General features: G+C 39.4%; 1 protein-coding gene across 1 annotated transcript in view; it reads right to left on the bottom strand.

Moving 5' to 3' along the window:
- Positions 1-25,052, bottom strand: part of LOC135711509 (putative mediator of RNA polymerase II transcription subunit 8) — an 87,846-nt gene extending 62,794 nt beyond the window's left edge. The window contains exons 1-2 of the mRNA XM_065234376.1: positions 24,948-25,052; positions 24,119-24,245 (exon numbers count right to left, since the gene is read on the bottom strand). Of these exons, the coding sequence (XP_065090448.1) occupies positions 24,119-24,136 (18 nt within the window). The 5' untranslated portion in view covers positions 24,137-24,245; positions 24,948-25,052. The remainder of the gene's footprint in view (positions 1-24,118; positions 24,246-24,947) is intronic.
- Between the last annotated feature and the right edge of the window lie 2,102 nt (positions 25,053-27,154).

Here is a 27,154-nt window from a genome sequence, read left to right as displayed (position 1 = left end):
ATGCGGTTCCAACGTTGTCACCGGGCCTCTCTTAGCTCAGTCGGTAAGGGCGCAGCTACAAAGCAAGACCATGCTGGAGGTGGCTGGGTTCGATTCCCGGTCCGATCTAGGAATTTTTCGGGTTGGAAAATTTCTCGATTTCCCTGCACATAGAGTATTATTGTACTTGCCACACAATTATTCTAATGCAAAAATGGTACAGGCATCGAAAGCTGTCAATTAATAACTGTGGAAGTGCATCTGGAACACTAAGTTGAGAGCACGCAATAAGCTAAAATGCGATTATTATTAAGCTTGAAATACGAAGAAGAAGAAGAAGAAGAAGAAGAAGAAGAAGAATAATAAGAAGAAGAAGAAGAAGAAGAAGAAGAAGAAGAAGAAGAAGAAGAAGAAGAAGAAGAAGAAGAAGAAGAATACGAAGATTGTCACTGAAGTTCTACACACTTAGAAATGCCTAATCTTACACGTGGCGGAATCCATCTTTGACATAAAGATAAGACGTAAACAAACATGTCACGTAAACTTAAGTGCTCCGATTTCGAAAAGTTCGAAAGTACATTTGATTGAGCAGAATTTTGCGTCTATTATGACTCAATTTTATGTCAAAATTGACGCTCGTATATGTCAGTCTCAGAGCACTTAAATTTACATCAATTTTTCTAATTGTGTGGTTATTGATATTCATGGAACTGAACTTTTAGGAACAAATTCTTCAAAATCTTTAAACTACCCTGAAAGCATAGATTTTCCAAAAAAAAAAACGGAGCTTCCCAGAATTTACTGTAATTACCCTAAGGATCTGGACTTTCCTCTTTTTATTATTCAAAATATTTGAACTTCTCTGGACGGCCCTAAAGTTTATGAAACTTGCCTACCCAACAAACATTGAATGTTGAATAAGAGCTTATTCAGGCAAACACAAGCTTCTTCAGCTAAAAAATAGCTTGTTCAGCTGTTGATCAACTCATCAACAATCATTCTGGAATGTATGGAACCTTCCTGAAGAACATGACATTTTGCGGTTTCCGGAACATCTCTTAAATTATCGCAATTTTTCTTCTGCAACCTTATGAGATTAATGTAGCTGCTCTGATATTATCTGATCATCCCCCAAACTACTCTTAACTTCTCTAATGTTAATAGAATTGTCCTTAATTCCTCCAAACTTATCAGTAGTTGCTTGATCTAACCTCTCTGAAAGTCTTGGAACTTCTTAAAAGTTTGAGCAGCTGTCTTGAAGTGTCTAATCTTGCTGAAGTATTTCATTTTTTCCTAAGGTTTCGAAATTGCTCTGAAGTTAACGGAACTTTCTTAAACTGTTCGCATTCTCTTGATATTCCGCTAATTATCAGATGCTCTCGGAACTTTGCTGAAATTTTCGAAAATGTGTTGAGGTTCTCTCAGCTACTTCAGAGTTCTTGCAATTAACTTGGAATTAATGGAACTGCCCCGAGGTTTTTTATGTTCCCTGATGCTCTTGAAGCACTCCTGATGTTCTCGCAGTAAATTTTGGAAACTTCAGGAAAACTCTTTGCCGTAAACAAGTTTGGAGGTTTTAAGGGAAATTCCGTTAGCATACTTCAGGGAAGATCAACGCACTTCAATACTGTTCCATTAACCTCTCGGAAAATGAGGGAACCTTTAAGAATATCTGTGGAATTCAGCGAAGTCCAGGGAATTTTTGAAAATTTAGAGAAATTCTGGGAAGTCCAGACAATTTCAGGGAAGTTGAAAGAAGTTCAGAGAATTCCAGAAAGCATCAAAAAGTTGATAGAATTTATTTAAAATTCTCAACTCACCCTTACGGGTCGTTTAACCACTTCAAAAGTCTGGACTTTCCTTAAGATCTCGAAACTCCATTGAAGTTATCGGAATTACCCTAAAGACCTATAAGCTTCCGGAAGCTCTTGGAACTTTGTTTTTTTTTTAATATTCCCAAAATTTACCTCACGTTCTCTGGAGTTCTTGGAAGTTGCATGGACTTATTTTCAACTGTATGTATGTATGTATGTAAGGTAGCCACCATCCCTTCGAAGATCTTGTCTTGTATGCAGCTCCACTTAATAGCAAGATCAATTTGAGCTACCGATCTGAATTCACAATATCGCTGTATGAAGGGCCAAAAACGGTGGGGTGGACCCGTAAGCAGAGGCACTTACGCGAAATCCACGGGAATTTAAGAATCTCCTTCCAACGATACGATCCAACAAATCGAATCACGCAATTCGCAATACTTATTAAGCTTCCTACAGGATGGTTTGTTAAGAAGGGCGCGTCAATCTCCATGAAACTGTTGGAGTAGAATTCACACCATCACAATCGAATCGGTAGGATAAAGAAAATGATAGTGTTTATTCCCTCCTAGACTCCGGTTGTCATACCACTCCAATCGTCCAGTTCCAGGTCAAATGATACCCTGATGCTCCCTCCCAACCCAGTATTTATTTATATATACAGTAAAAATATGTAATGAAGAAATGAAATATATCAGAACAATAAAATACGTAAAAATGAAAATACATTTATATGGATACAAAAAACTGGTATTCCGCAATGAAAATAATAATTATTTCACATACAATATGATGCAGCTCTATGTCTCCTCAGCTCCCAATATGGAAGATGTAACCCTGAAATTTCCAGGTTATATTATGCAAATAAATATTTTTAGCTAGAATGATACTTGATATGTTTGTGTTGTGTTATGTTGTGGGAGAGCTTGGGATTAAACCCATGATATTCTGCTCATTAAGCAAAACCGATCCCTCTAAGGTTATCGAGCATCTCAAAACCAAAACACTAGACGGCAAAACATGATTAAGCCCTCACCTGGTATGTAATGAACAACAGAAATACGCGATAATTCATAAATTTTCAGCATATGCTGCAATATCACAACTGTTGATAAAAGGTGCATGGACTTATTTTCAACTCTCCAGATATTCCTGAAATTCTCAGCACGTCTTGAAAGTAGTTTTAACTTCTCTGAAGGTAGTGAAACTGCTTTGAATTTTTCAAAACTTTTCTGAAGCTTCTGAAGTATTGTAACTGAATTTCCCCAATGCTCCAGTAAAGTGTTGAGAAACTTCTCTGAAATTCACGACATTTACTCGTAATCCTCATAAATTCTATTAGGTTCCTGCAATGTTTGTACAAGTAATGGGACTGCTTTAAAGCTCTACAAACTGAGTTTTTCGGAACCTTGCATAAGTATTCACAATTCTCATGATGATGTTATTGAAACTGCCCTGAAATTAGTGGAATTGCAGTAAAGATCGATGAAGTTCCCTGGATTTCCGTACATTTCTGGGAACTTCGATGCTTTTAATTTTTTTTTTTGAAGTTCTCGAAACTTCCCTAAATTTCTTAAGCTTCATAGCTTTAAGAAGGTTTCACTAATTTTCTAAAATTAGTATTAGATGGGGCAAAACCATTTTTCATTTGCAGATGGAATTTTCCCAAACTTTTTCATATCACTAGGCACTACCCAAGAGACATTGCAAGTTTTATGCTACAAGTCTAAGTCATGGTCTATATAACTCTCATAAAATCTAAATTGTTTCTTATGTTGGGTCGGAAACGCAAAATTTCACGACGAAATTCAAAATCTCATAAACCATGCACTCTAGAGGTTCGACATTTTCCAGAGAGTTTGTCTACATGAAAATATCTTCCTTTTGGCGTAGGTGGTGACTTGGGTGGTTCTCTAAAAAATCTTTTCTCCTACCCAGAAATTAATGAAACTGCCTTAACACTCTTAAAACTTCCCTTTAGTCCCCTGGTCTTCTATTAAATTTCTGATATATTTCAGAAGTATTCTAAAATTCTCAACTCACCCGTACAGGTCGTAAAACAACTCCAAAAGTCTGGACTTTCCTTAAGATCTCAAAACACTATTGAAGTTATCGGAACTGAAGTTCCTGAAGCTCCTGAAGTATTGTAAACGTTTTCTGATCGCCTCTAATGTTCCAGTCTGTTAATGAAAATTCTCGGAATTTACTATCAATCCTCGTAGCTTATATTAGGCTCCTACAACTTTCGTTAAGTTAATGAAACTGCTTGGAAGCTTTAAAAACTTCCCTGAAGTTTTTGAAACCTCGTATAAGTATTATCAACTGCCCTGAAATTAGTGGAATTGCAGTAAAGATCGCTGAAGCTCTCTGGATTTCCGTGAATTTCATCGATGATTTTGGATTTTGTTGAAGTTATCTAGACTTCTCTGGACTATTTCCAACCATTTTTTATCACTAGGCACCATGGTCGAAAACGGAAAATTGCACGACCTTGTGGAAAGTTTGTCTACAAGAAAATATCTTCCTTTTGGCGTACGTAGGTGGTGACTAGGGTGGTCCTCTTTTTATCAGATAAACCAAATCTTTAGAGTGCATCGATTTTTGAGGGGTGGAGCAATGTTTTTTCATCTTCTAAAGCACAGATTAAAATTTTAAGTTGTCTTCAGAGGAGTTTATGAGCATGAGGCTGCCAAAATAAAATAATGTTGGGCGCACAACAGTTTATATTTGATGAGCGCAGAACATTTTTCATAGCACATTTGAAGACGGGTCATTCCACATTTAAAGGGGAAGATTGATTCTGGGTGTATCAGTGTTTCAGTTAGCACTGAAACTTGGCAGCGATATTTTTCTATTAGCGCATAGCAATCTAGATGGGCGTCCAAAAATTTGGTGCAGCCTAGATTAGAGAAGTGCATGTATAGCGAAATGTCTGCGCCCAAAAATCATTCTGCGGAGCTGGTTTATCATGAAGTAACGAGTAACCACCATGACAGACTTGAGCAGGTCTGTTGTAAAGCATCCTTCAAGACCAAAACGTGGTCTATAAGGCTAACCTAAACCTAAAACCTAAATTGTTAGTTGAGCTTGTGGATGGATCAAAGAAAGAATCATCAGCTGTTTCCCAAATTCTGGGAGATGGAAATGAGGTCCTCCTACATGATTTGGACAAAGGCCTTGGAGCACAAATTCAATCTAGTTGATCTTCGTGGATTAGTGCCAAAAATCTTGTAACTTTTTCCAAAAAGCCTCTGGAGCAAGTCAAGAGGACTTTTTTTGGATCGAATACAGAGAATAAAACAAGCTTCATTGAAACAGAAGATCTCATAAGCAAACATAAGGAGCAAAGCTTGAAATCTTTTTCGGACCTTTTAAAATTGTCATAGGAGCTCTATAAAGCTTCCATAAAGCTAGATTTTCACTCATGATCTCCTGTAATCTTCTAGGCACACCTAGGGTGTTCATTGTGCCCGAAGACCCTCAAACTTATTCTCAAAGCAAGAAATTTCTAATCAAGTCCAATGAACCTAAAATCCTTAGTCCTATCCCAGAATCTTACTCTACAAACATTCTTTCAATCTCCTTCAAGTTTTACATCGGAAGCCAACTCTGAACTGCCAGCGAAATTCTCTGAACTTGTCTTCCAAATTATCCGGCATTGCCTGAGCTCAATCCACGGTTAAACTTTACGATTGATACGTATCAATCCGGCAAACTTCCCAGCCACAACCCACAGCTCCATAAAAGTTAAAAGTAAGTCAAGTTGATCGAGCCGCCACCGTTGGTCATTAGCACCAATCTTATTATTTAACTTTCGTTTCGTGACTGTCGTTTGACCATCCATGGCAACCTGCCCGGGGCCGCGATCGACATCCACTACACCAGTCAGTAGTGTCAAGTGAGGTACCGTTTGATTGCGGCCGGTGTGTGGCTTAACCGCCCGAACTTCAAGCGATAAATAAAAATCCGGTTCGCGCGTTAATCGTGATCAGTTTTTTATCCACACCAAGAAGAACTCATATTTCTGTTATGATTTCGACACCGTGCCCCGAGGGGGAATCAAAATCTATTTCGTAACCTCCTCGATCTCATTCATACTATAGTGCATCAGAGATTAATGAGGGACTCGACCGAAGGTCAGTTGGATTGGATTTTTGAAATGCTGATTTCATTTTTTTTATTTTCCGGAGGTTCCGGTCAATGTCAAACGGAGCTGGTCGCTGCTCATGCATGTCCTGAGGCAATTCCTCCACCGGATGGCCTCAGGGGGTTGCGATCCAATATTGCTGCGTGTCTCGTTGGTCAAGTTCATCTCCCTGCAGTAATTGATCAGTTGGCGGTCAGTTTTTGACAGCCCAGGGGGTGCCCTAATGGAAATGGCGTGACTGCAAATTGAGGTTGGATTGTCGAATTTTGACTAATGACTTTTCGGCTTACGGATGACGTCCGAGGACGACGTCGGTGTTCAATAATGACTGGAGAAGATCTGCAGGCGAACGGAAATTTAGTTGGATAATCCAAATTCAACCAGATTCCGTATTACATCATCCACGGTGTGGTACACGGTCTACAAAGCGGTACACAGGCAAATAAATTTCCTCCTATTCGGCTAGTTCAAAACAATAAACATACTTTTGTGTGAAGCCGGTGCTGTGTTCGTGCCAAAACCATGCTGAGAAAAGTGTGTGAGTCTCTGGTAGGTAGGCGGCATGCATGTGGGAAAGATTGCCAGCCATTCATTGATCCAAGCAAGCCATATGCAGGCAGAGGCACTGAAGGCACTTGGCACAAAGCCAGCGCAAAATTCTCCCCTTGTTATGATGAATATAGCTTTGGCCCTACTCTCCGTTCGACCCACTGCTGCTGGTCATGTTCACTCCTTCCCTTTTCGTTGCCCCAGTCAGCGTTCGGCTCAGGGGGCTGACATAACCATACCATTTTTTACACTGCCAAGCAACCGCAGTGACTGGTTCACCTCAGCAAATATTTCTTCCTCCATTGCAAAAGACACTAACGGAGAGAGAGAATGAGACAACGGGAAACACGTCATGATCTGGACTTGTTTCCCCACTTCCCCGCCCACCGAGCTTCCACCCTTTTTCATACAAATCCAACCTTCTGTAGGTCGTGTAAGCTATTACCATTAAAGATACATTTTTCTCCGTTCCATTATTATAGCCCACCGCCAGCTTGCGGCCGATTATAAAATTGCACAAAGCACACACACACACACTAGCAAAGATATGAACAGTGGAATAGGGGGAAGACAGTCAGGCACTTTCATTTTCTTTTCGATTATTCTCTAGTAGGCTGACTGCGTCAGCTGTCAGATCGGGCCACGGCCTACTAGCGCAAGTCCTGAAACTTCTAGGTCGCCATAGGTCATGACACCTTTACAGTAGAACTAACACCGAAACAACCGATACCGTCGATCAGAACAAAAGCTCAAATGCAATATGTATTTCGATTTGTGAAATTAAACTTGTATTGCACTGTCAGTGGCAGGATTGCTGGCTGCTGCAACAAATCGAGACAGCACGAGCTATAAGGTACCATCTGGGAAATGACTTCAACACGTTTCGAGACTGGGTTCTCGTTCACTCGTTCGCCTAGGAGGAGAGACCTCCGGAGTTTGAAAAGTTGTTGCAAACAATAAAAGACACATATACACCGACACACCGAGTCAGTCAGTCAGTCAGTCAGTCTCACAGTTGGGGCGGAATGAGCTTCTAAATTATAGACTAGAATTTTCCTATCTGCAGTTCGGAACGTTTGAAATGGGGGAAAAACCAACAGCTGCTGTTGCCGTCCAGCAGATCGGTCGGTCAGTGTATGTCCCTGGATGTGTCGCTCTGAAAATGGAAACAAATTGCTTTCCGTTTAAAAAAAATGGCTTCCGATCGGTATGACGACCGGTGGTCAAGGTTTTGGGTGTGAAGCGGGAGGGTTGTTTGACTATCGTTCCCAGGGATCCACCCGGTGTGTCTTGAGAGGTGTTTTAGAAACACACACAAACAAACAAACACCTCCCACTTTTTGCTGGACGTGTGCTCTTCTGTTGTGTATGACAATCGTTTGTCGGATTGTTTCGTTTGTAGAAATATTTTCCACAGTTTTGAACCAGTGCTTATTGAGAACGGGGAGATGATTTGAAAGAGATTGTACGGAATGACATTTATTAGAACTGCAATTGTCAAGTTTATTGTACACAGTAAAAATATATGAAAGTTAACGTTATGGAATTGGTTGGTACATCCAAGTATAGTCGCTATATTTATAGTCTGGCGAATAGAATTTCAATCTATCAAAAAGCGAAACAAATTTAATATTCTGTAGACCAACAATTGAAAAGGTACTATCAACTTTTATAAACAAAATGTTGATTATTCTTTCCTCGACAATCAAACGCAAATTACTATCATCATCGCATAGGGGAACTTTCCCCAACCCAAAAATGGTGTTAGTTTGCGTAGGCGAGCCTTGAGTCACGAGAAAAGGGTTTCCGAAGTTTTGTTCACAATAGCTAATGTGCTCTTTTCTGATGTTGGTCATGATTTGCTCGATTGGTTCCGCTATTTGACAGCTCAATCGGTTCCCAAGATTTTATCCGCCAGAGTATGAATGTAGCGACTATACATCCAATGGGTAAGTCACTCAGCACATTGTGCCGAAATTAGATTCGACACAGCTTGGGCACATCCATTTGCACACCTTCGGCATACGTTCGGCACACCTTCGGCACAATCTCGTAGGCATTGGATTGTTGTAAATAAAATGGGAGCCCTGCTGGAGAACTGTCATTGAAGTTGTTCACAACATTACGTGCTGTTTGACTGTATATTCAGGAACATCCTCTAAATTAATATACCAGAGGAACTCAGACCAGCAGTTCACTTATAGATCTAAATAAGAAATGTAGGTTCTAGAGTGGGCTCAAGAGAAAGAGACAGTTAATCAGACCCCATTTGTTGAAAACAATGGCGATGGGCACCGATCTTTCAGCAGAGAAAACAAAACGCAAAATTGCAATATTTGCCACATGCTACAAAGCTGTAATATTTATATAATTAAAATACACTTCAAAATACAATACATTACAGTACTTACAACTTCGATGTTTTCTCGCATTGCACAGTGGTACAAAATGCTGATTTAGGTGGAATGATATGTTTTGAGCCTGAAATTGAAACTTTAGACTAAAACTCTCTTCTACAAAGTTGTTCCTTATAGTTAGGTCCTCATTTTTATGACAATGAATTCTAAGGTGGTTCTCATTATCATTGAAATCAAAAATCTAACTTTTTGTTTGAATAAATTAAGGTATACATTCTTCGGTAAAGGTATAGCTGAGCTAATTTCAAGCAACTTTGTTCAATAAAACTTTTTTGTACCTCTTAAATTGACCGATTTAGAGCTATTTTCTCGAATTGAGTTAGGGTGTCTCTAAAAAAACAGTTGTTTGCCCTAGTTTTCTTATCTCTAATTTCTTAGCAAAGAGTTTTTGACGTTTTTCTACTAAAAATATGCACTTTTCAAATGTTGGGGCAAACAAAAAAAAAAGTTTTTTTTACGGCATTTGAAGGGGTGTTATTCTTAGTAATATGAAAAAAATGGAGATACGTTATGTTTTAAACTCGTATAAAATCAATTTGAATGTATTCATAGTTTTTTACTATATTTGGGTATATCTTTTTTATTAGAAGAGATACAGACACCAAATTTTGCTATGAAACATTCGTCTTAAAGAGTTTTAAAAGTCTCTAGAAGATGACTTTCATGAGAAATTTCCCCCCACCGGTTCCAACTCTTTCCGGCCGCTGATAGACCGATGTTTTTCACATCACGAAAGGCAGTATAAAACACTAAAACAGGACTTTTATAACCCTATGGAACACAAAACACAAAAATTTTGCATACCCGCCACTTCCCGCGTCATCCTCAATCCGATTTATCCTTGCGATTTCAAACCAAAACATTCAAGGTGTCAGAAATACCTGGTTGCTGGGATGGGTATTTTACAAACAATCGCAGTTTGCTCTATGACCGGCACACCTGCGGCACACTTGCGGTACACTGACAAAAAATATGACCCAAGATTGGTGTGCGGAGTGACGTACCCCTTGGGTACATCACTGCTGCAGAAGTGAGCCGCAATTAACGTCCAATCGTAGGAGACCAGCGATGAAGGTAGCCTTTGAGACGCCACGGCGAACACAAAGTAATTGTAAGGACATCCAATTACAGCGACTTTCATAAGTAGCGAGGTTGACAGGATCACTCGAGGGTAGCCAACGAAGAGCGAAACGTACAAATCTTCGCTGAATGATCTCAATACGATTCACCCCGTTGCAGTAAAAAGGAGTCCATACTACGGAACAGTACTCTAATGTGCAGCGGACTAGCGAACAGTAGTGTGTTTTCAACACTCCGAATACGGTGGGTAAAATACTTTACGCCGACTACGAAGCCTCCGAAAAACGTGTAACAGCAAGTTTACAATGGCATAACTTAGCTATTTCTTGATGAATTTAAAAAAATTATGGTACCTCTAGAATTCCTAGGCTTTGTAGATTATTTTAATTGTAGAGTTGGAAATAGGGTCGTCTACTTTTTCAAAAGCGAAAAGAGTCGTTACACGTTTTTTTAAAGGTGTATTTATGGGTTTTGCAAGTGGCTTAAGATCCATAATTTAGATTAATGGGCACAAATGTTCATAATTAGCCAGAATACAGTCATGATTCCTATTTATGAATCCTGGAGATAACGGAACGGTCCTCGAAAGATCCGGAACATCCTTAAAAGTGGTCTATACATAAGCCCCTGATCCTAGAGCTTCGCGGTTTCTCCGAAAACATTAGAAACTGTGATATAAGAAAGAATTTGGGTTCATGACATTAACATGAACCCGGATGGCCATCGGACCGTCCTCCGGAAGATCCGGAATATCCGTAAAAGTGTTCAATCTATGAAACTGATACTAGAGCTCCACGTTTTTTTTTTTTCGAAAACACTTGGAATTAATTAGGGGTCATGACATAAACATATACCTAAAAGGCCATGGGACCGTCCTCCAGAAGATCTGGAACATCCTTAAAATGCTCAATCCATGAAACTGATCCTAGAACTCCACTTTTTTTTCGAAAGCATTAGGAACTGTGATATAAGAAAGAATTTGGGGTCATGACATAAATATGAACCTGTATGGCCATAATACCGTCCTCCGGAAGATCCGAAACATCCGTAAAAGTGTTCAATTCATGAAACTGATCCTAGAGCTCCGCAGTTTTAGAAAAAAAACACTAGGAGCTATGATGATAGAATGAATTTGGGGTCGTGACAATCATGGACCCTGATAGCCGTGAGACTGTCCTCCGAAAGATCTGGAACATCCGTAAAAGTGATCAATCCACGAAAGTGGTCAATCCTACATTTTTTTCGAAAGCATTTTAAACTGTGATATAATAAAGAATTTGAGGTCATGACATAAACATGAACCCGGATGGCCATGGGGCCGTCCTCTGGTAGGTCCGAAACATCCGGAAAAGAGGTCAACCAATGAAACTGATCCTAGAGCTCCGCAGTTTTTTTTTTCAAAAACATTAGGAACTGTGACATTCGGAGTGATTTGAGATTTGGGCGTAATTGCATTTGTAAACAAACACGTCAATCACCGATTTCTCACGAATAAAAGCTCAATCTCGAAAACTAATAACGCTATGCAGTAGAGGAATGATTCCTCTATAATTTGGTATAGTTTATTTATGAGATTGAGCTTCTATTCAACAGAAATTGGGAATTGACGTCTTTGTTTACAAAAGCAATTACGCCCAAATCTCAAATCACTCCTGATATAAGAATTTGGGGTCATGGCATAAACATGTACCTGCATGGCCATAGGATCGTCGTCTGGAAGATCACGTTCCCAGATGACTGCCTTGAGGTACACCAGAAGAAACAGCGAACAGTTGAGAAATATGATCTCCTATCTTCACTGACATATGTCAAGCCACGGAAAGATCGGTGTGGATAGCATCCAGTTGATGACCTCTTTCCATCTCGCGTATGATTGATGATGTGTATTGAACGAGATTTGTGCCGGTCGACCTCTTCGGCATAAATCAGCGTTGTTCGGTCGCGATGTAACTAGAGCATGTGTGTTTTAAATAATCTAGCACCAATAGTTCAAAAAGTTTTGCGACTACACATAAAGCAGCGATGCCACGGTAGTTGGACTTGCCCTTTTTGAAGACAGGGAAAACAAAAGAATCCTTCCAGCCGTCGGGAAAGATCCCAGAATCCAAAGAGAGGTTGAAGATGGATGCTAAAGGTGTGGCCAGCACTCCAATACAGTTCTTAATAACCGCGGAAGGGATTCCGTCAGGGCAAGTGCTAAAAGAATTTTTCATGCTCTACGAACATCACTAGTCGAGATAGACGGATGCGGTCCAACAGCAGTACGGGAACCTCGCGTACGGCGGCTACGATGTGCTTGTTAGGCAAATTTACTGCTGAATTTTGACATGAACAGGTCAGCGATTCCTTCCGCATTACACTCTTCTCGATCTGTATTGTACATGGTAGAAGGTAGGTTCGATTCCTTCCGTTGATCTTTCACATGATTTCAGAAGCTCTTGGGATTTTCTTTGAGTTTAGTTTGTAAATGGCACGGATGGGCTTGATAAAGCTGTTTGTTAAACCACTCGCTTGGACGACTTCAGTCGCTTGAGTCGGTGGTTGGACCAAGGAGGGTTACTAGATATGGGTGGAGTTGTCATGGGTACAAACTGATCGATCGCATAGACGACAATGTTCGAGAAAACAGAAGGAGTTCATCGGTCCAAGCTGATGTTCTCGGAAAACAGTCCTTCGATAGTCATACGAAACGCTGTCCACGCTGTACAAAAGTACACGAAACGAAAATCAATTATTTAATTCATGTGTTTTTTGCCAAACCATCAGCGTTATACATTCCATAAAACAAACCACATAGGTCCTATTAGAATGCATAAAAGGTATGTGTGACCGCTTATACATTTCATTTGACACATGGTCTTTATTAACTTTTTGCAAGGCGTCTGCTTATTAGTTGACTTATACATTTTACGAATAATCAGCAATGGAAATTTGCCAAAAGGTATAAGTAGATTTCTATCCGTGTACAAGCCTGATATAAGTGTAATGATAACTGCAGAGGTGAATTTACGTTTAACTAGTGGTTCGGGTGCCTCTTGGATCGAAGTAGCCCGCGCTGCAAAACTGACGTTTTTTAGTTTTGCTGCGTCGTGTTATAAAATGTTATAAATTTACAATTTCATTTTAAAAAGTGTTAATTTGATAGTACAGAAGTGATGTTGAAAAGTGCATTAAGACAAAATTTTCATATTCCTATCCGTTGCATGTGGTGTCGACTGTTCTAACCTACGCGCTAAGTTTATTTACCTTTTCGTTCCTCTGTCCTCGATAGGAAATATCCATCTAATTCAAGACGATTATTTCAAAATTGACTAAATACTTGTCAATCAAGTATCGCACTACAGCTTGATTGAAAGTTTCAGTACATTATCAATGGTGTATATTTACATCCATGATGTATTGGAGCGGGGCTTATCATGTGTAAAAATGGCTTCGGAATGCTTGCGTTCTTGAAATGGGCTATTGTAGGTGCGGTAGAGCTGTCACCTTCGAACTCCCGGGTTCAAGCTTCTTTGCATTCATAAGAAATAATTGCAGGCAGATTTTATCCATAATACCACTGCCAGACAGTGGAAGTTAGGCAAAGGAGCAACGGGATCGAGCTGATAACGTTTCTTAATTCCAAAATCTGAAGACCGTTTTGAATAATATGTTTAGGTAATGGGCAGCAACAACGGACAGATAAACTACTTACAGCTTCTATTTATTAAATGCTTGATATAACGATTGCCAGCAACGCTGGCTGGGCGTATCCTATGGCTTACCCTCCCTACTAACAAAAATCCACCCTTCCCGTGACACTTATGAGGGTTTTTAGACTTCTCTGCATCTCTCTTAATCAAGTGTCGGACTAACTTTCTCCCCTTTCCCCACCAGATGCAAGGACGTGGCCAGGACAGCTCTGGTCTGTGGAAGGGAGACGCATCCTTTATCTAATTAATCACAAATTTCTATCTAACAGCACGGATTAATGGTGGGTCTCCTTCTTAACAACAGTTTGGAGCTCGTACCACCTACTACATTGTGCAACCTGGTTTATGCTATGCTATGCTAACTAGTGGTTCGGGTGCCTCTTGGACCGAGCAATTAGAGGCGAGTTCACGGCTAAGAAAACATAGATCAAGCAGTCTATGATTTTCATTGGAGATCCCGTTCCGTTGCAGAAGATCATCAGTATTGTAGCAATTTAGGAGAGATGCTACTAGAGGTGAGCCATTAGAACGAGGATGAAAGAATCCTGTTTCATTTGATGACCAGTTGACTGAAGCAAGATTGAAATCACCAACAACAAAGATCTCGTCAGTCGCATTCATCCTGGATACATCACGCAAATAGACACCACTTTCAGCCACACAAAAAAAAGTGCTTCGGATACCTAATATTCCAAAGGAAAACCTCAATTTCCCTGCAGATCATTTGAGCAAGGAGGAGGTCAAACTTTTGCTTAAACATTGCGGTCCTTTGGTCAAAAACTAGCCTTTACACAGAGCCGTCTTAACCACCCTTGGGGCCCCTGGTCTATTTTGTATTGCAAGCTCCCCTATGATTTGATTTCAGTTTTCAAATTCTAGCACACATGAAATTACAATAAGTATGAAATCGCTTAGAAAAGTATTGCAACTCTCATTTGAATATTGCATCACCTCCTAAAAAGTTTAACATCGCCTATATCCCGAAATCTCGATTATCTGCAAAGGTGCTGTCTTGAGCAAAGTTAATCAGAAGACCAAGGGCATCCGGAAGGTGGATAGTTTGGTTCGCAATTCAGACACTACGTGGCGCTAGCCGCTATTGTGCATGTAAAATTGAGAGTTTCTCGATTCATTTTATCTCGTGATCGCGACGACCTAAAAAGCTCGAGTCTTCAGTAAAGTTGTTCAGAAGACCAAGAACGTTCGGAAGATGCTCGGCATGGTTTGCAATTCTCTCACTGTGAGCATTTTTTAACTTGTTTTATCTCGCGATCCCGACCTCCTAGAAAGTTCGAGTTTTGAGCAAAGTTGTTCAAAAGGCCAAGGGCGTTCAGAGGGTTGGCAGTTTGGTTTGAAATTCTATCACTACGTGGCGCTAGTGGGCATGAAAAATCAACCATTTTTTAAGTTATTTTGTCTCGTGATTCCTACCTGATAGAATGTTCGAGTCTTCAGTAAAGTTGTTTCGAAGACCAAGGACGTCCGAAAGATGGTTAGTATTGTTCGGAGTTATGTCACTACGTGTCGCTAGTGTGTATGCAACATGCAGCATTTTTATAATTGTTTTATATCGTGATCCCGACCACCTAGAAAGTTAGAGTCTTCTGAAAAGTTTTTCAGAAGAGCATGGCTGAGCGGACAGTTCTTAGTTCGTTTTGGAATTATCTCACTACGCGGCGCTAGTGTGCATGCAAAAATGTGAAATGTACCGCATCTGGGAAGTTTTAAACTGACCTGAACAGTTTAGATTTACTTGAATGTGAAATGAATCACGCCTGCAATGTTTGGAATCACTTGATTATTAACTTTAACTATATGTTTAGTATTATTTCTGCGTGAAGTCAACGATTTACATAGTTGAAGATGCTAATTTTAAATAACAGACTAAAGTGGTAATTTTTATACGATAGATGAGGAAATGAAAGTATAGAGTTGATAGTTCCGTTAGAGTACGGCAGTGTGAAAATTGTATATAGAGAGTAGAAAGCGAGCAAGGACAACTTTTTAGGAAGTTAAAAATCGGTTTGATCATCTCTCTTTACCAAACTCCCCCGTTGGAGAGAGATGGTGAGGGGTATTCCTCCCCGCCACCACTGGCAAAAAGAGATGATCGCCAACTCGCTCATGTACCGATGATGTGTTCCTTCAGATAACAACTTGAGTGCGGTAAAATCGATAGAACTGTTCCAAACACATCGTCGGTACATGAGCGTGTCGGTAATCATCTCTTTTTGCCAGTGGGGGGGGGGGCAATACCCAACACCATCTTTCTCCAACGGGGGAGTTTGGTAAAGAGAGATAATCAAACCGATTTGTACCTTTCTAAAAAGTTATCCACTTTCTAGTCTCTATATACAATTTTCACACTGCCGTACTCTAACGGAACTGTCAACTCTATACTTTCATCTCCTCATCTATCGTATTAAAATTACCACTTTAGTCTGTTATTTGAAATTAGCATCTTCAACTATTTGAATATTAGGTTAATTCGAACGGAAAAGTTTGAAATAATTTGAATAAGACGTGAACCAGACTTAAAAAGTTACGAATCACTTGAAAACACTGCCAGTAATAAGTATGGAGTCGCTTAGAAACGTATTGTAACACACAAACTAGCATAACTCAGTTCAATAAAGTTCAAAACCACTTTGGATAGTACTGAATCACTTATTTATTTCACCAAGATATTTCACTTAACTTGACCAAGAAATTGGAACTCCGTTAATAGTGACTATGTGACTCCTACTAGGTTTCAAAAAAAAGAACCTCTAGACTTATGTGGGAACATTATAAGTAAAGTTTTGGAAGCATTGAGAGAAATCTTCCATATCACAACGAACAAAGATTTGTGGCAACCCTGAAGCAAATCCGGGAGGTCCGAAGTGAAAATGTTATACAATATAGACCCAAGAATGCTATTCTGAGGAACTCGAGCTCCAACAGGTAGTCGTTTGAATTTAGAATTTTGATAATTTACCTGCAGAGTTCCGTCAGTTAAATAATTTTGAACTAATTTCATAATATAGAGTGGAAAATTAAACTTTTTTCAATTTAGCAATCAAAGCTTCATGCCAAACACTGTCGAATGCTTTTTCTATGTCTAGAAGAGCAGCTCCAGTTGAGCAATCTTCAGATTTGTTTGAACGAATTAAATTGGTAACTCTTAAGAGTTGATGAGTAGTTGAATACCCATACCCATTGCTCATCTGCAAAAATTGAGTTCGTATTGATGTGAAGCATCGTTCTATTCAAAATTTTCGTTTCAAAATGTTTACTTATTGAAGAAAGCAAACTTGCTGGACGGTAGCTAGAAGCTTCAGCGGGATATTTATTCGGGTTCAGAATTGGAACGACTTTTGCATTTTCCCATCTATCAGGAAAGCTGCCTGATGGAAACATCTGTTAAATATTTTTGTCAAGAAAGACAAGATACTCTCTGAAGATTTTTTGATGAGGATATAGAAAATTAAATCATCGCCTGAAGCTTTCATATTTTGAAATTTTTTAGTTGTGTCCAAATAAGTCCCATCGGAATCATCAAAAATATTTTCCCGTTAGAAAATATTCAGATAATCCCGAGCAACCTGATTCTTAAAAGGACTAGTAAGACCCAAACTGAGATATGGGAGCTCTCGAATTACTCAGCAATTTTCTGACCTTTTTCCGAATTTGTGATCAAAATTGTACCACTTTCTTTGAGCGCAGGAATAGGCTTTTGAGGTTCTTTTCAAAAATTTTGTGAGTTTCCAAAAGTGTTTGGAACACTATTTTCAAAAGTTTTGTTCCTCAGAGCAGAGAATCAATTTTTAATTTGTTTGTGCAAATCCCGCCAGATAACATTCATGACAGGATCGCATGTTCTTTGATTTTGCCGTCTACGGACATTTTCCAGCCGGATCAAGAGCTGAAGATCGTCGTCTCTTACAATAGAATCGAATTTAACCTCGCATTTTGGTACTGAGGCAGCTCTTGCTTCAACTATTGAAGTAGTTCAAGATTCAATAGCATTATTAATATCATCGTTGGTTTGCCAAGGAATATTTGGATCGAAGTTATTTTCCATAAATGTTCGATATTGCTCCGAATCAGCTCTATGATAATTGAAACATTGGGATTAGAAATTATTTCTTGGGAAGTTCAAAAGTTACAGGAAGGTGATCAGAACCGAAGTCAGCATGAGTAACCAATTGGCAACAAAGTTGACATGAATCACTTAAGACCAATTCAATAGTTGAGGGATTTCTTGCAGAAGAAAAGCATGTTGGGCTGTTTGGATATTGAATAGTGTAATAACCTGCAGAACAATCATCAAATGAGTATATTACCATTGGAATTGCTTTACGCATTAATCCAAGAACGGTGTTTTGCACTCGGACATGGAGCATAAGGCTAACCTTTTTCTAAAGCCTAAGGTTGTTGAGTTCACTAGACTTGAAGTGAGCTAAATAAAAATCATTAGGAATCCCGTTGTGCGAATCGACAGGACGGAATTTCATTTTCATTTTGATTACTTGGACTGGCTCAACTCCAAGTAAGTTTGTCAATTCATCTTTGATCTGATCCAGGGATTCACCACTGGTCAGAACTTTCAAGACAACCTTCAACAGGTGTTCAGTTTTGGTGTCGAAAGTGAAACATTTGTGTTGCTTCTCAGTACGATATTTGAGAAGACATTTGAATCCGTCCAAGGTTTCAGCACAGAACAGGAAAAGGAAGTTCTTTTGTATCAAAAAGTGGGAGAACATTGTTGTTCACCAAGCGATGCTTGTGGATGCACTTCACATGGGTTTTCTATGGGCACTCATACCATCAAAGCATGCTGCCCTTGTAAACTGAAGGCCTTGCCTTCTACCGGTAGGTGCGCTAGTGTTCACAAAAATAAATAATATGGAGATCTAAAGTTCCATTTCTGATCAGTTGTGTTCCGTGTATTGGGCATTCGCCCGGACGGCCAATTTGAAATAAAAACTTGAATTTAACAAAGTTCAAAAGCTCCTTTCGAAGAGCATGGAAATCGGAAGTGGTTACCACAATAAGAGGGACCTTTTCCAGCATCAGAACGAAGGTTCTCCAAATCGACTTCCAGGCAGATTACTATAAGAATCCGAAGGATTGAAGAAGAATTTTCGGAATCTATATCCAACCAGGATTACCCTGGCTAGAGTTCAAACAGGGATCGAAGAGGAATAGTAATCAAACAAGGTAGAAAATTTTCAGGTCATATTTAGCACTGAAAAAAGCTGTTTAAATGTGTTGTAACTCTAAGTAGCAGTAACACTTACTGCAGCAAAAAGCGAATAGATCCACACGGCAAGAGAGCACGTCTTTAAATTGGGATTGAAATTTTACGAAATTCAGAAAATAAACACTTGAAAAATATCCACCAATTGAATAATGTTTTGCTCTCATCAGATTTGTTGCATCCTTAAGCTAAAAAACTGTTTAATTTGATTCTTGTCACCACATGAATGCTCATGTGCTCCTGTGCTCCAAATGCTTTTTCTTTTGATCCAAATTTTCAAAAGGTGCACTTGTAAGTGAAGAAATGAACCATTATACAGGAACTTTACTGAAGTTTCAAGAACTTCCCTGAAGCTCAGAAAGCTTCAACAATATTTTTAAAAATCTCAACGAATGACCAGAGATCTTTGGAACACTTCTGAGAACTTCAGAGCAGTTCTGTGAACAGCAAATACATTGTGGGAACCGAGGAGAGCGACTCTATCTAATATGCAGGAAAAGTTTCACTTTCCTGTTGTGAGATGCGTGCACGCTTAGTACATAGAAAGAAGATTGATGGAGATTTTAAAGATTTCCTGCAAAAAGTTGGAAAGCGATGCGAGTGTATAGATTTCGATGCAAGAGATGAAAAAAGATTTATCGTCGATTGAATTGATAACGTGAATTTTTCTGATCATCTAAAATTGAGATTTGGATGTTTATCATTGATGCTGTAGTGGTGTGAGTGTACATCAAGTACTATCGCAACTACCGGAAATATAGCTACTAGAGTTCATTATTATTAGGGCGTGACAACGATGGTGAGTTCACCATGTTTTATTTCAGCAACCTGACCTTCCAGCAGACGCTTTGGACAGTTATTTCACCATTTATAAAAAAAATAACTATATTTGCCAACAACACTGACTGTGTGTATCCTATGGCTTACCTTCCCTACTAACATAATTCCTGAATTCCCAAGACATTTATGAGGGGTTGTACAAGGGGTTGTTGCAAGGACGTGGCCAGGACAATCTTTAACTGTTGGAGAGAGATATGTCTTTATCTGGGAGATAGTAATTATTTCCTACTTACTATCTGTCTAGTAACAGATATCCGTCTTGCTCGTAATAGTTTCGGATTCGTACCACCTACGATATTGTGCAACTTGTTCGATGCTAATGCTAATGCTAATCTAAAATTGAGATTTGGATGTGTCGCACCCCCAGGTGGGAACTTAACAGATGTTCTAAGACCAAAAATAAAATTCAAAGCAGTTTAGATATCTTAAGCAAAGCTACGTGAACTTCAGGTATGCGATTCATATAATGTTTAAGCGGAATTGATCGAAACTCGATGTATTGTGGGCAGTGTTGGAAAAGTTCGCGATATTTCACGAAGTTCACCAAGGGAAAAGTTCGCGAGTCATAGTGAATTTTTGCGAACTTTTCCATCACTGATTGTCGGTATTGTGGGTTTCCCAGGTACCCAGTTTAAACTTCAATTGGCTGCGGTGAGTCTTCTTCTCCATCTAGCCCTGAATAGATAGTGTGAATAAGAGCGTCTATGGGATGTTTTGCTGTACCTGTTGTGGACATTAGTACATCCTTTTCCTTAAACTTGTTGAGGACGCCTTATCTTGCCTTAAAAGTTATCCATTTGATCCTCACACCATAAAGAGCACCATTACGGAGCATTAGATTTGATCAAATTATTTGCAGTTCTATTTGCAGAGGATGACACACACACATACATACACAATTAATTGAAAATCAAAATTTGAAACATCGCTGTTTTGACCCTGAACGATCTAGAACTAATCCGACCGAATAGGAATGTTCACTCGGATTCTGGTATCTACAAGCGTAAAAATTGCCAAGTCATAAATATTTAAAAAATTAAAGAGTAAATATCATACATATTTTTAAAATTTAAAGTGTACATTTCGTTTTGTTCCGCGGAGTTTCATGGAATCTAATTGCATACCCTTTTCAGGGCAGATCGAAGAACTTCAGGGCTGTTCCTGACCATCAGGAACACTAAGGATGCTACGAGAGCTTAAACAAAAAATTGAAACATTCTTGTAGTTCTAATCATGTCAAAAAAAACTATTGCGAACAATTAAGAAGCTTAGAGTGTTTTATTAAACTTTCAAGAATATCAAGAAAGTTCCGAAAACTCCAGCGTACAGCTGATTCTTTTTTTGTAAGGTATCTTTAGAGAGGCAGCCCTTTTAATTTCACGAAAATTCAGGTCAATCTCTTGATTTGTTTTCCGTTCGGAGCACCAATGCTACCGACGCCAGGGAGGCAGCTCCCACCCTGAACCCTACCTATCCGACCCATCCACTCATGTACCGAGGAACAACGGCTTTACTACCCGAAGGCAAGCGTGGATCAAAGATTTTATGCCTCAGAAAATCCCAACGGCGCCGAGTGGGATTGAACCCAGGACCATTGGGGTGAGAGGCAATCACGCTTACCACTACACCACCGGCGCCGCTACAAAAATTTAAGGAATTGCAAAGAAGTTCCAAAAAAATGAACAAAGTTCCAAGGTTTCAGGGAAGTGTCATGAACAGACTGCAGGAACAGAAAAGTTCCCAGAACTTCTGAAAAAGTTTCTTCCTTTTCTAGCAAGCTTTAAGAACTTCAAGCTGGTTCAATCACTTCAAATCAAACTGCAGCAACTTTTAAAAAGTTCTGAGAACTTTACAAATATCCGGAGAACATGAAAATCCATTTAAAAAAAATTAAATTAAGTTCTTAGAACATAAGGGCCTTATAGTCTAGTCAGTGAAGGCACGGTATTACCAAGCCGGAGGCAGTGAGTTCGATTCCCGGTCCGGTCGAGGAAATCTTTCGGTTTGGAAATTTTCTCCACTTCCCTGGGCATAGAGTATCAATGTGCTTGGCAAACAATATACAAATTCATGCATTGGTATTGCCATCGAAAGCTCTCAATTAATAACTGTGTAAGTGCATTTAGAACACTAAGTTGAGAGCACGCAATAAGCTAATATGCACTAAGCAATAAGCTTGTAATGCGACTAATAAGAAAAAAGAAGAAGAATAAGAATAAGAATAAGAAGAAGAAGCTCTGCGAACTTAGGTTTTGAGATCTTCAAAGAAGCTCAGAGTTCTTAAGGGAAGTTCCAATAACTTCAAAAATATTCCGAGAATTGTAGGAAAGCCCGGACTTTTGGGCAAGTGTAAGAATCTGTGTGGTCTGGTTTCGAAAAAATCAGGTCAGTTCCAAGAAGTTCCGGATAATTTCGATAACGCTTAAGAAGCGGTGTCAATATCAGGAAAGTCCAGAAAAACTACAGAGAAATTTCGAAATGTTTAGAAAAAGTTAGTGACCTTCTGACAAGTCCGAATGACTTAAAGATTCGTTGAATATTTCCATTTATTTAAGAGCTTCAGCATTTAAGAGCACTTCATGAGAATTGTGAGAGCATCAGAAAAGCTCCGAGAACAACAGAAAAGATCAGCGAACCTCAGGGCAGTTCAATTAAACTACAGCACTTTCAAATAAGATCTGAGTAGCTCAGACAATTTCCGGAAACTTTTGCAAAGTTTCAAGGGATTCAAAAAATCGCGGGATCTTCAGGGAACTTCCATGGACATCGAGAAATTGCAGGAACATCATAACGGAAGTTCCGATAACTTCATGACAGTTTCAAGAACTTCATAAAAATTGTACCAACTTCAGCGAAAATCAGAGAACTTTAAGGTAGTCCCATTAGCTTCAGAACAAAAAAAAAACGAAAATATTTAAGAAGTTCCGAGATCATCAGGAAAGTCCAATAAATTTCAAATCATTTAGAGATTTTTAGGCAGTTTTTTTAGGAAAGTTCCGAGTATTTCGAACCAGATGTAAGACCTTCAAAGCACTTCCATTGAGTTCAGAAAAGTTGCCAAAAACTGCCAAGAAGTTAAAAAAATCATGGCAAATTTCTAAAAATTTCAAGAATTTTCCAGGAATTTCAATAAGGGTTGGGGTCAACTGAGTAGTTCCATTAATATCAGGCAAATGCTGGATCGTTAAAGAAATTTCGAGACTTTTTAGTAAATTTGGGGAACTTCAGGGAAGGTCTAAGGATCCAATAAACAAATTAAGCTGCTGATCAGCCTTGTACTGCTAAAAACCGACTTATTCAGCTTTCAGCCTGATAAATTGTTTGTTAGGAAGTTTAGGAAAGTTGAGTGATTTTAAAAGATGCTTCGTGAGCCTCAAGGAAGTTTTGAAAACTTCTGGAAAATTCTGGAAACTTTGGAGAAGATCTAAGAACTTCAAGGCAGATCAATAAACTTCGGGAAATTGGCGGAAACTTTTATAAAGATTTTATAAATTTAGGAAAATCTAGAGAACATTTTGAGGCATTTCCATTAACATTGTATGGAAATCTAGAACCGTGCTACTATTCATACTGGTGACAACGCTCTGATGAGACAACGAAACCCTACCCAAGCTCCTCCCCTGATCCTGTCCTTCTACCAGGGCTGGCAAATGTCATTTTCAATGAAAGATCTCACGCGATATTTACAGAGATACTTCTTGATAGTGACTATTGGATGAGACAACGATGATAAAGATTTTCTTCAAAATCTCATCGAATTTTTTTGTCATGGTAGAACGTGACAATGTTGTGATCATCGTAATTACTAGCTCATTTAATGCTATTAAAGTTACTTTTAATCTTAAAAATACATTCACTCTACCGATTACATACGGTTGTTTGCTTAAATTCATCAAAATCAGTTAGAAATGTGGATGTCAAAACCGCATAAGAATTATTGTCATGAGTGCTTGATTATTGAAAAATGATAAGAAAGCTAATGATAGGTAGTTTCATCTCGTGATAGTGAGAGGACCTGTTTTCTCATCGTCACATGACGGCCGTGGTATTTACCAGCTTTGCCTTCGACAATGAACCCCCATAATCTCATGTAAGCCACGAGTATTCGGTCGAACTCCTACTAGACATAGAAATAAGTGAGTTTTGTTCCAAACAATGAACAATTATCGGCTCCGTAAAGATGACGTAATTGAGCCTTCCAAATATACGAACTAGATAAAAAACAAAGTAAATTAAGAAGAACAATTTTAACCGTATATCTCTTTTTTTCATTGAACCCCATCAACTTAATCAGTACTAATCGGTTTCCGAAATAAGAACTCGACCATCTTTCCAACACAAAAAAAAACCAAACTTACCGTTCTCTGGATTCTCATCTCTGTTATCCAATCAAGTTATTGAAAACTGCTGCTATTCCTCCGGTCAATGAAGATTTTCTTCCTTCCTTTCAACACCACTTAACAAACACTTTTCACTAATCAAACCCTAAATGAGGTAGGAAAAAAAAACAAACAAAGGAAATACTTTAAACCCAACTCGACTGCTAATTTCTAAACGTCGCTAGAAAGCAACCCAAGGCAATTATCAAAAAATCCTAAAATTTCACTTTCAATTAAAATTCGCTAAACAATAAACTGGAGGAAAATAAAAAAATAACTCAAAATCCAAATTCATATGCACACCACTGATGACGAAAACCCGAGACCGATTATGAATGCTAATCCCGTCCCGAAACAACACTGTTGCTCTTCTTCGGATCCGTGTTTCTACACGGTTGTTACTGTTGTTACGTTGAGCAGGTTGCACGGTGGCTTTTCAATTGCTCCACTGAATGTTGATGTGTCGCAGTTTGGTTGCCTTAATATTGACTATGAAACAAAGCGCACTAAGACGATCGATCGGTTTTCCCATTCCCTCCGCTTCTGTTCCCACTCGAAACGTTCACAACGCGACGAACCCCCGCTCCGCTCGTTCACTAGTATAGTCTTTAGATTGATTGCGACACCACTCTAGTCAATGTTTCCAATCACACATTATCCATAGATGCTTCATTTGCTGTCACTAATTGAATTCACCAGTTTTCCAAATCGGGTTTTGCAATCAAACCTGGATCGTCGGAATCGACGGGTATCCTGCGCAATTGTTCCACCCGCACACATAAATGCAATAGCAAGGAACGAAACTCACACGCGTTCGGCACTTCTTTCCGGAGATCTCTCTGCGTACTACACTCGGTGACGTTCTTTTGCAAAATGACTTTAATGACCTATCCTGCACAGTGTTTTATAACCTTTTTTTCTACGGCGGCCAATCGACGGGGCGTCGCGACGCGTGTGAGTTTTGCGGAGCGAAGCGAGCACGAGGCAAGACTGATCCTCTCACCTTAGGACCCCCAAGCGGCTTGCTGAACACTGCTAAAAGTATCGGTAGTGGGTAGGTAGCTAGCAACAGAAGCCATCGCAGTGCTGCTGCCGGGTCTCTTCTTTGATATGCTCTCTCGATCGCGTTCGCTCGAGGAAGGTTCTCTTCGGAGAGATCTTAGAAGGTTGGTGGTAAGTGGTGTCTTCCAGCGGGGTGGCATACATAGAGAGTGAGAGTGAATTGTACTTAGTGGGCCGATGATCGTGGAGAATTTTAGTTTTCCCTTTCGTTGGAGCAGCTGGAGCTGCTGGGAGAATTGTTGCGGTTGATGCCTCGGCAGTTACACCGCGCCGCAACAAGAGTCGGTGCGGTGTAATGTGAAGCTTCGCGCTCGGAGACTTCAACGCCGGAATGGAAAACGAAACTCGATTTTTTTTTTTGCACAATGGTGGATCACATTCCATACTGAGAAGTTTTCAGTTTAACATTTTTACTGTGACGTTTTTTTATGTTTTATTTTATGGTGAAGTGGGTTTGTGTCTTTTATCAAAATAAAACATTAAGAAATGTGGTGGAATGCGGCTTTACCAATTCTTTGCAATGCAAGGTTGGTATAGGGTAAATTTCTGTAGAGTAAGACATGGCAAAGGATCAACTGCAGTTGAAACATTAAAATATGACAAAACTCAAGGATTTGGAATCAAACAAATTGTATACACAATTATTTTTTATTTATGGATTAGCGACTTGACTGTAAGTCGTTAAACCATAAATAAAAAAATGTGGATAATTGATTATAAGAAAGTTTGAACATACTGAAAAGTAAGCACATATCATCGGTAGGAGACGTGTGTGGGACAAATGTTATGGTTTGCAACTGTTTTCTGCAGACCATTTTTGAATGCACGCTCATTTTTTAACTAGTTCTTTTATTTATTAGGCTCAGTCATGTGTGACACTTTGCGGAGCCAAAAATCCGTAATTTTTTAATTAGCATTTTAAAAAGCAGTACTTTTAGGTTAGTATTGGGTACCAATTACTCGTGGCGGGCTCGAGGTTAATGGGCAATAATTTCGATTGGAAGGACCTAGATAGGAGACTGGTTTCTTAAACCTCCTTCAGATACTACTCTCGAAAGGTTGACCAAATGCTGACTCGGCAGGGGCAAGTAACTCAGAAACAGGAGGTTAATAAGACTGAGACACAATGGCTGGAAACTGTTTGGAAAGGAGGGGATGGTCATATCAAACTCTAACATCTGACAAACAAAGGAATTCTTAGATCACCTGCATGTAGGGAAGATCACGGATTCCCAATACATCTCTTACTTCACGGAAGGGTGGCCAACTCCGGCCCTCTAGGGTATCCAACAGTCGTGCTCTGGAGGTGTCATTACCCGGGCAATGCCAAACTGCGTGATCGATGTCATCATAACCGGTTCTGCATCTAAATATATTGCTAACGAGGTTTATTCTTACCGACTTACATCCAGACCTTTGAACCACGCACTCGAAGAAACATTCGGAATAATGGAATGTAGCCACTGCCCAAGAGAATTACTTGTCCAATCGTTTTGCCAACTTAGAAGAGAACTACTACTAATGGGAAAAATTCATCATGTGAAATTCTTCTATCATAAATCTCGTCTTGTTGTGCGTCCACCTTTGCGAAAGAGTCTGTCTTCTCATTGCCTGGGATTGAGCAATGTGAGGGGACCCATACAAAGGTACATACAACGTAATTCTATGAATTGGTGTTACTTGGGAAGATGAGTTCCTACCAATCGAACTGAGACTATCCGAGAAGATGAAGTAATGGTCTGTGGGCATGTTGGAAATCATCCCCAATGCGAAGTTGATTGCTGCTAGCTCAGCAACATAAACGGAACAAGGTTCCTGAAGTTTCCGGAAGGCGGTTGAGTATTCATTGAAGACGCCGAAGCCAGTGGATCCATCAATGCGTGATCCATCAGTGAAAAATCTTCTATTGCAATTGACTTGCTGGTACTTTTCAGCAAAAATACGGGGAATTGA

This window comes from Ochlerotatus camptorhynchus, unplaced genomic scaffold (assembly GCF_037179485.1).
Source record: "Ochlerotatus camptorhynchus isolate MF236.1 unplaced genomic scaffold, CSIRO-AGI_Acam_v1.1 ptg000433l, whole genome shotgun sequence".
Taxonomy (NCBI): Eukaryota; Metazoa; Arthropoda; class Insecta; order Diptera; family Culicidae; genus Ochlerotatus; species Ochlerotatus camptorhynchus.
The sequence above is the reverse complement of the archived record's forward strand: the minus strand, read 5'-3'. Positions and strand labels throughout refer to the sequence as shown.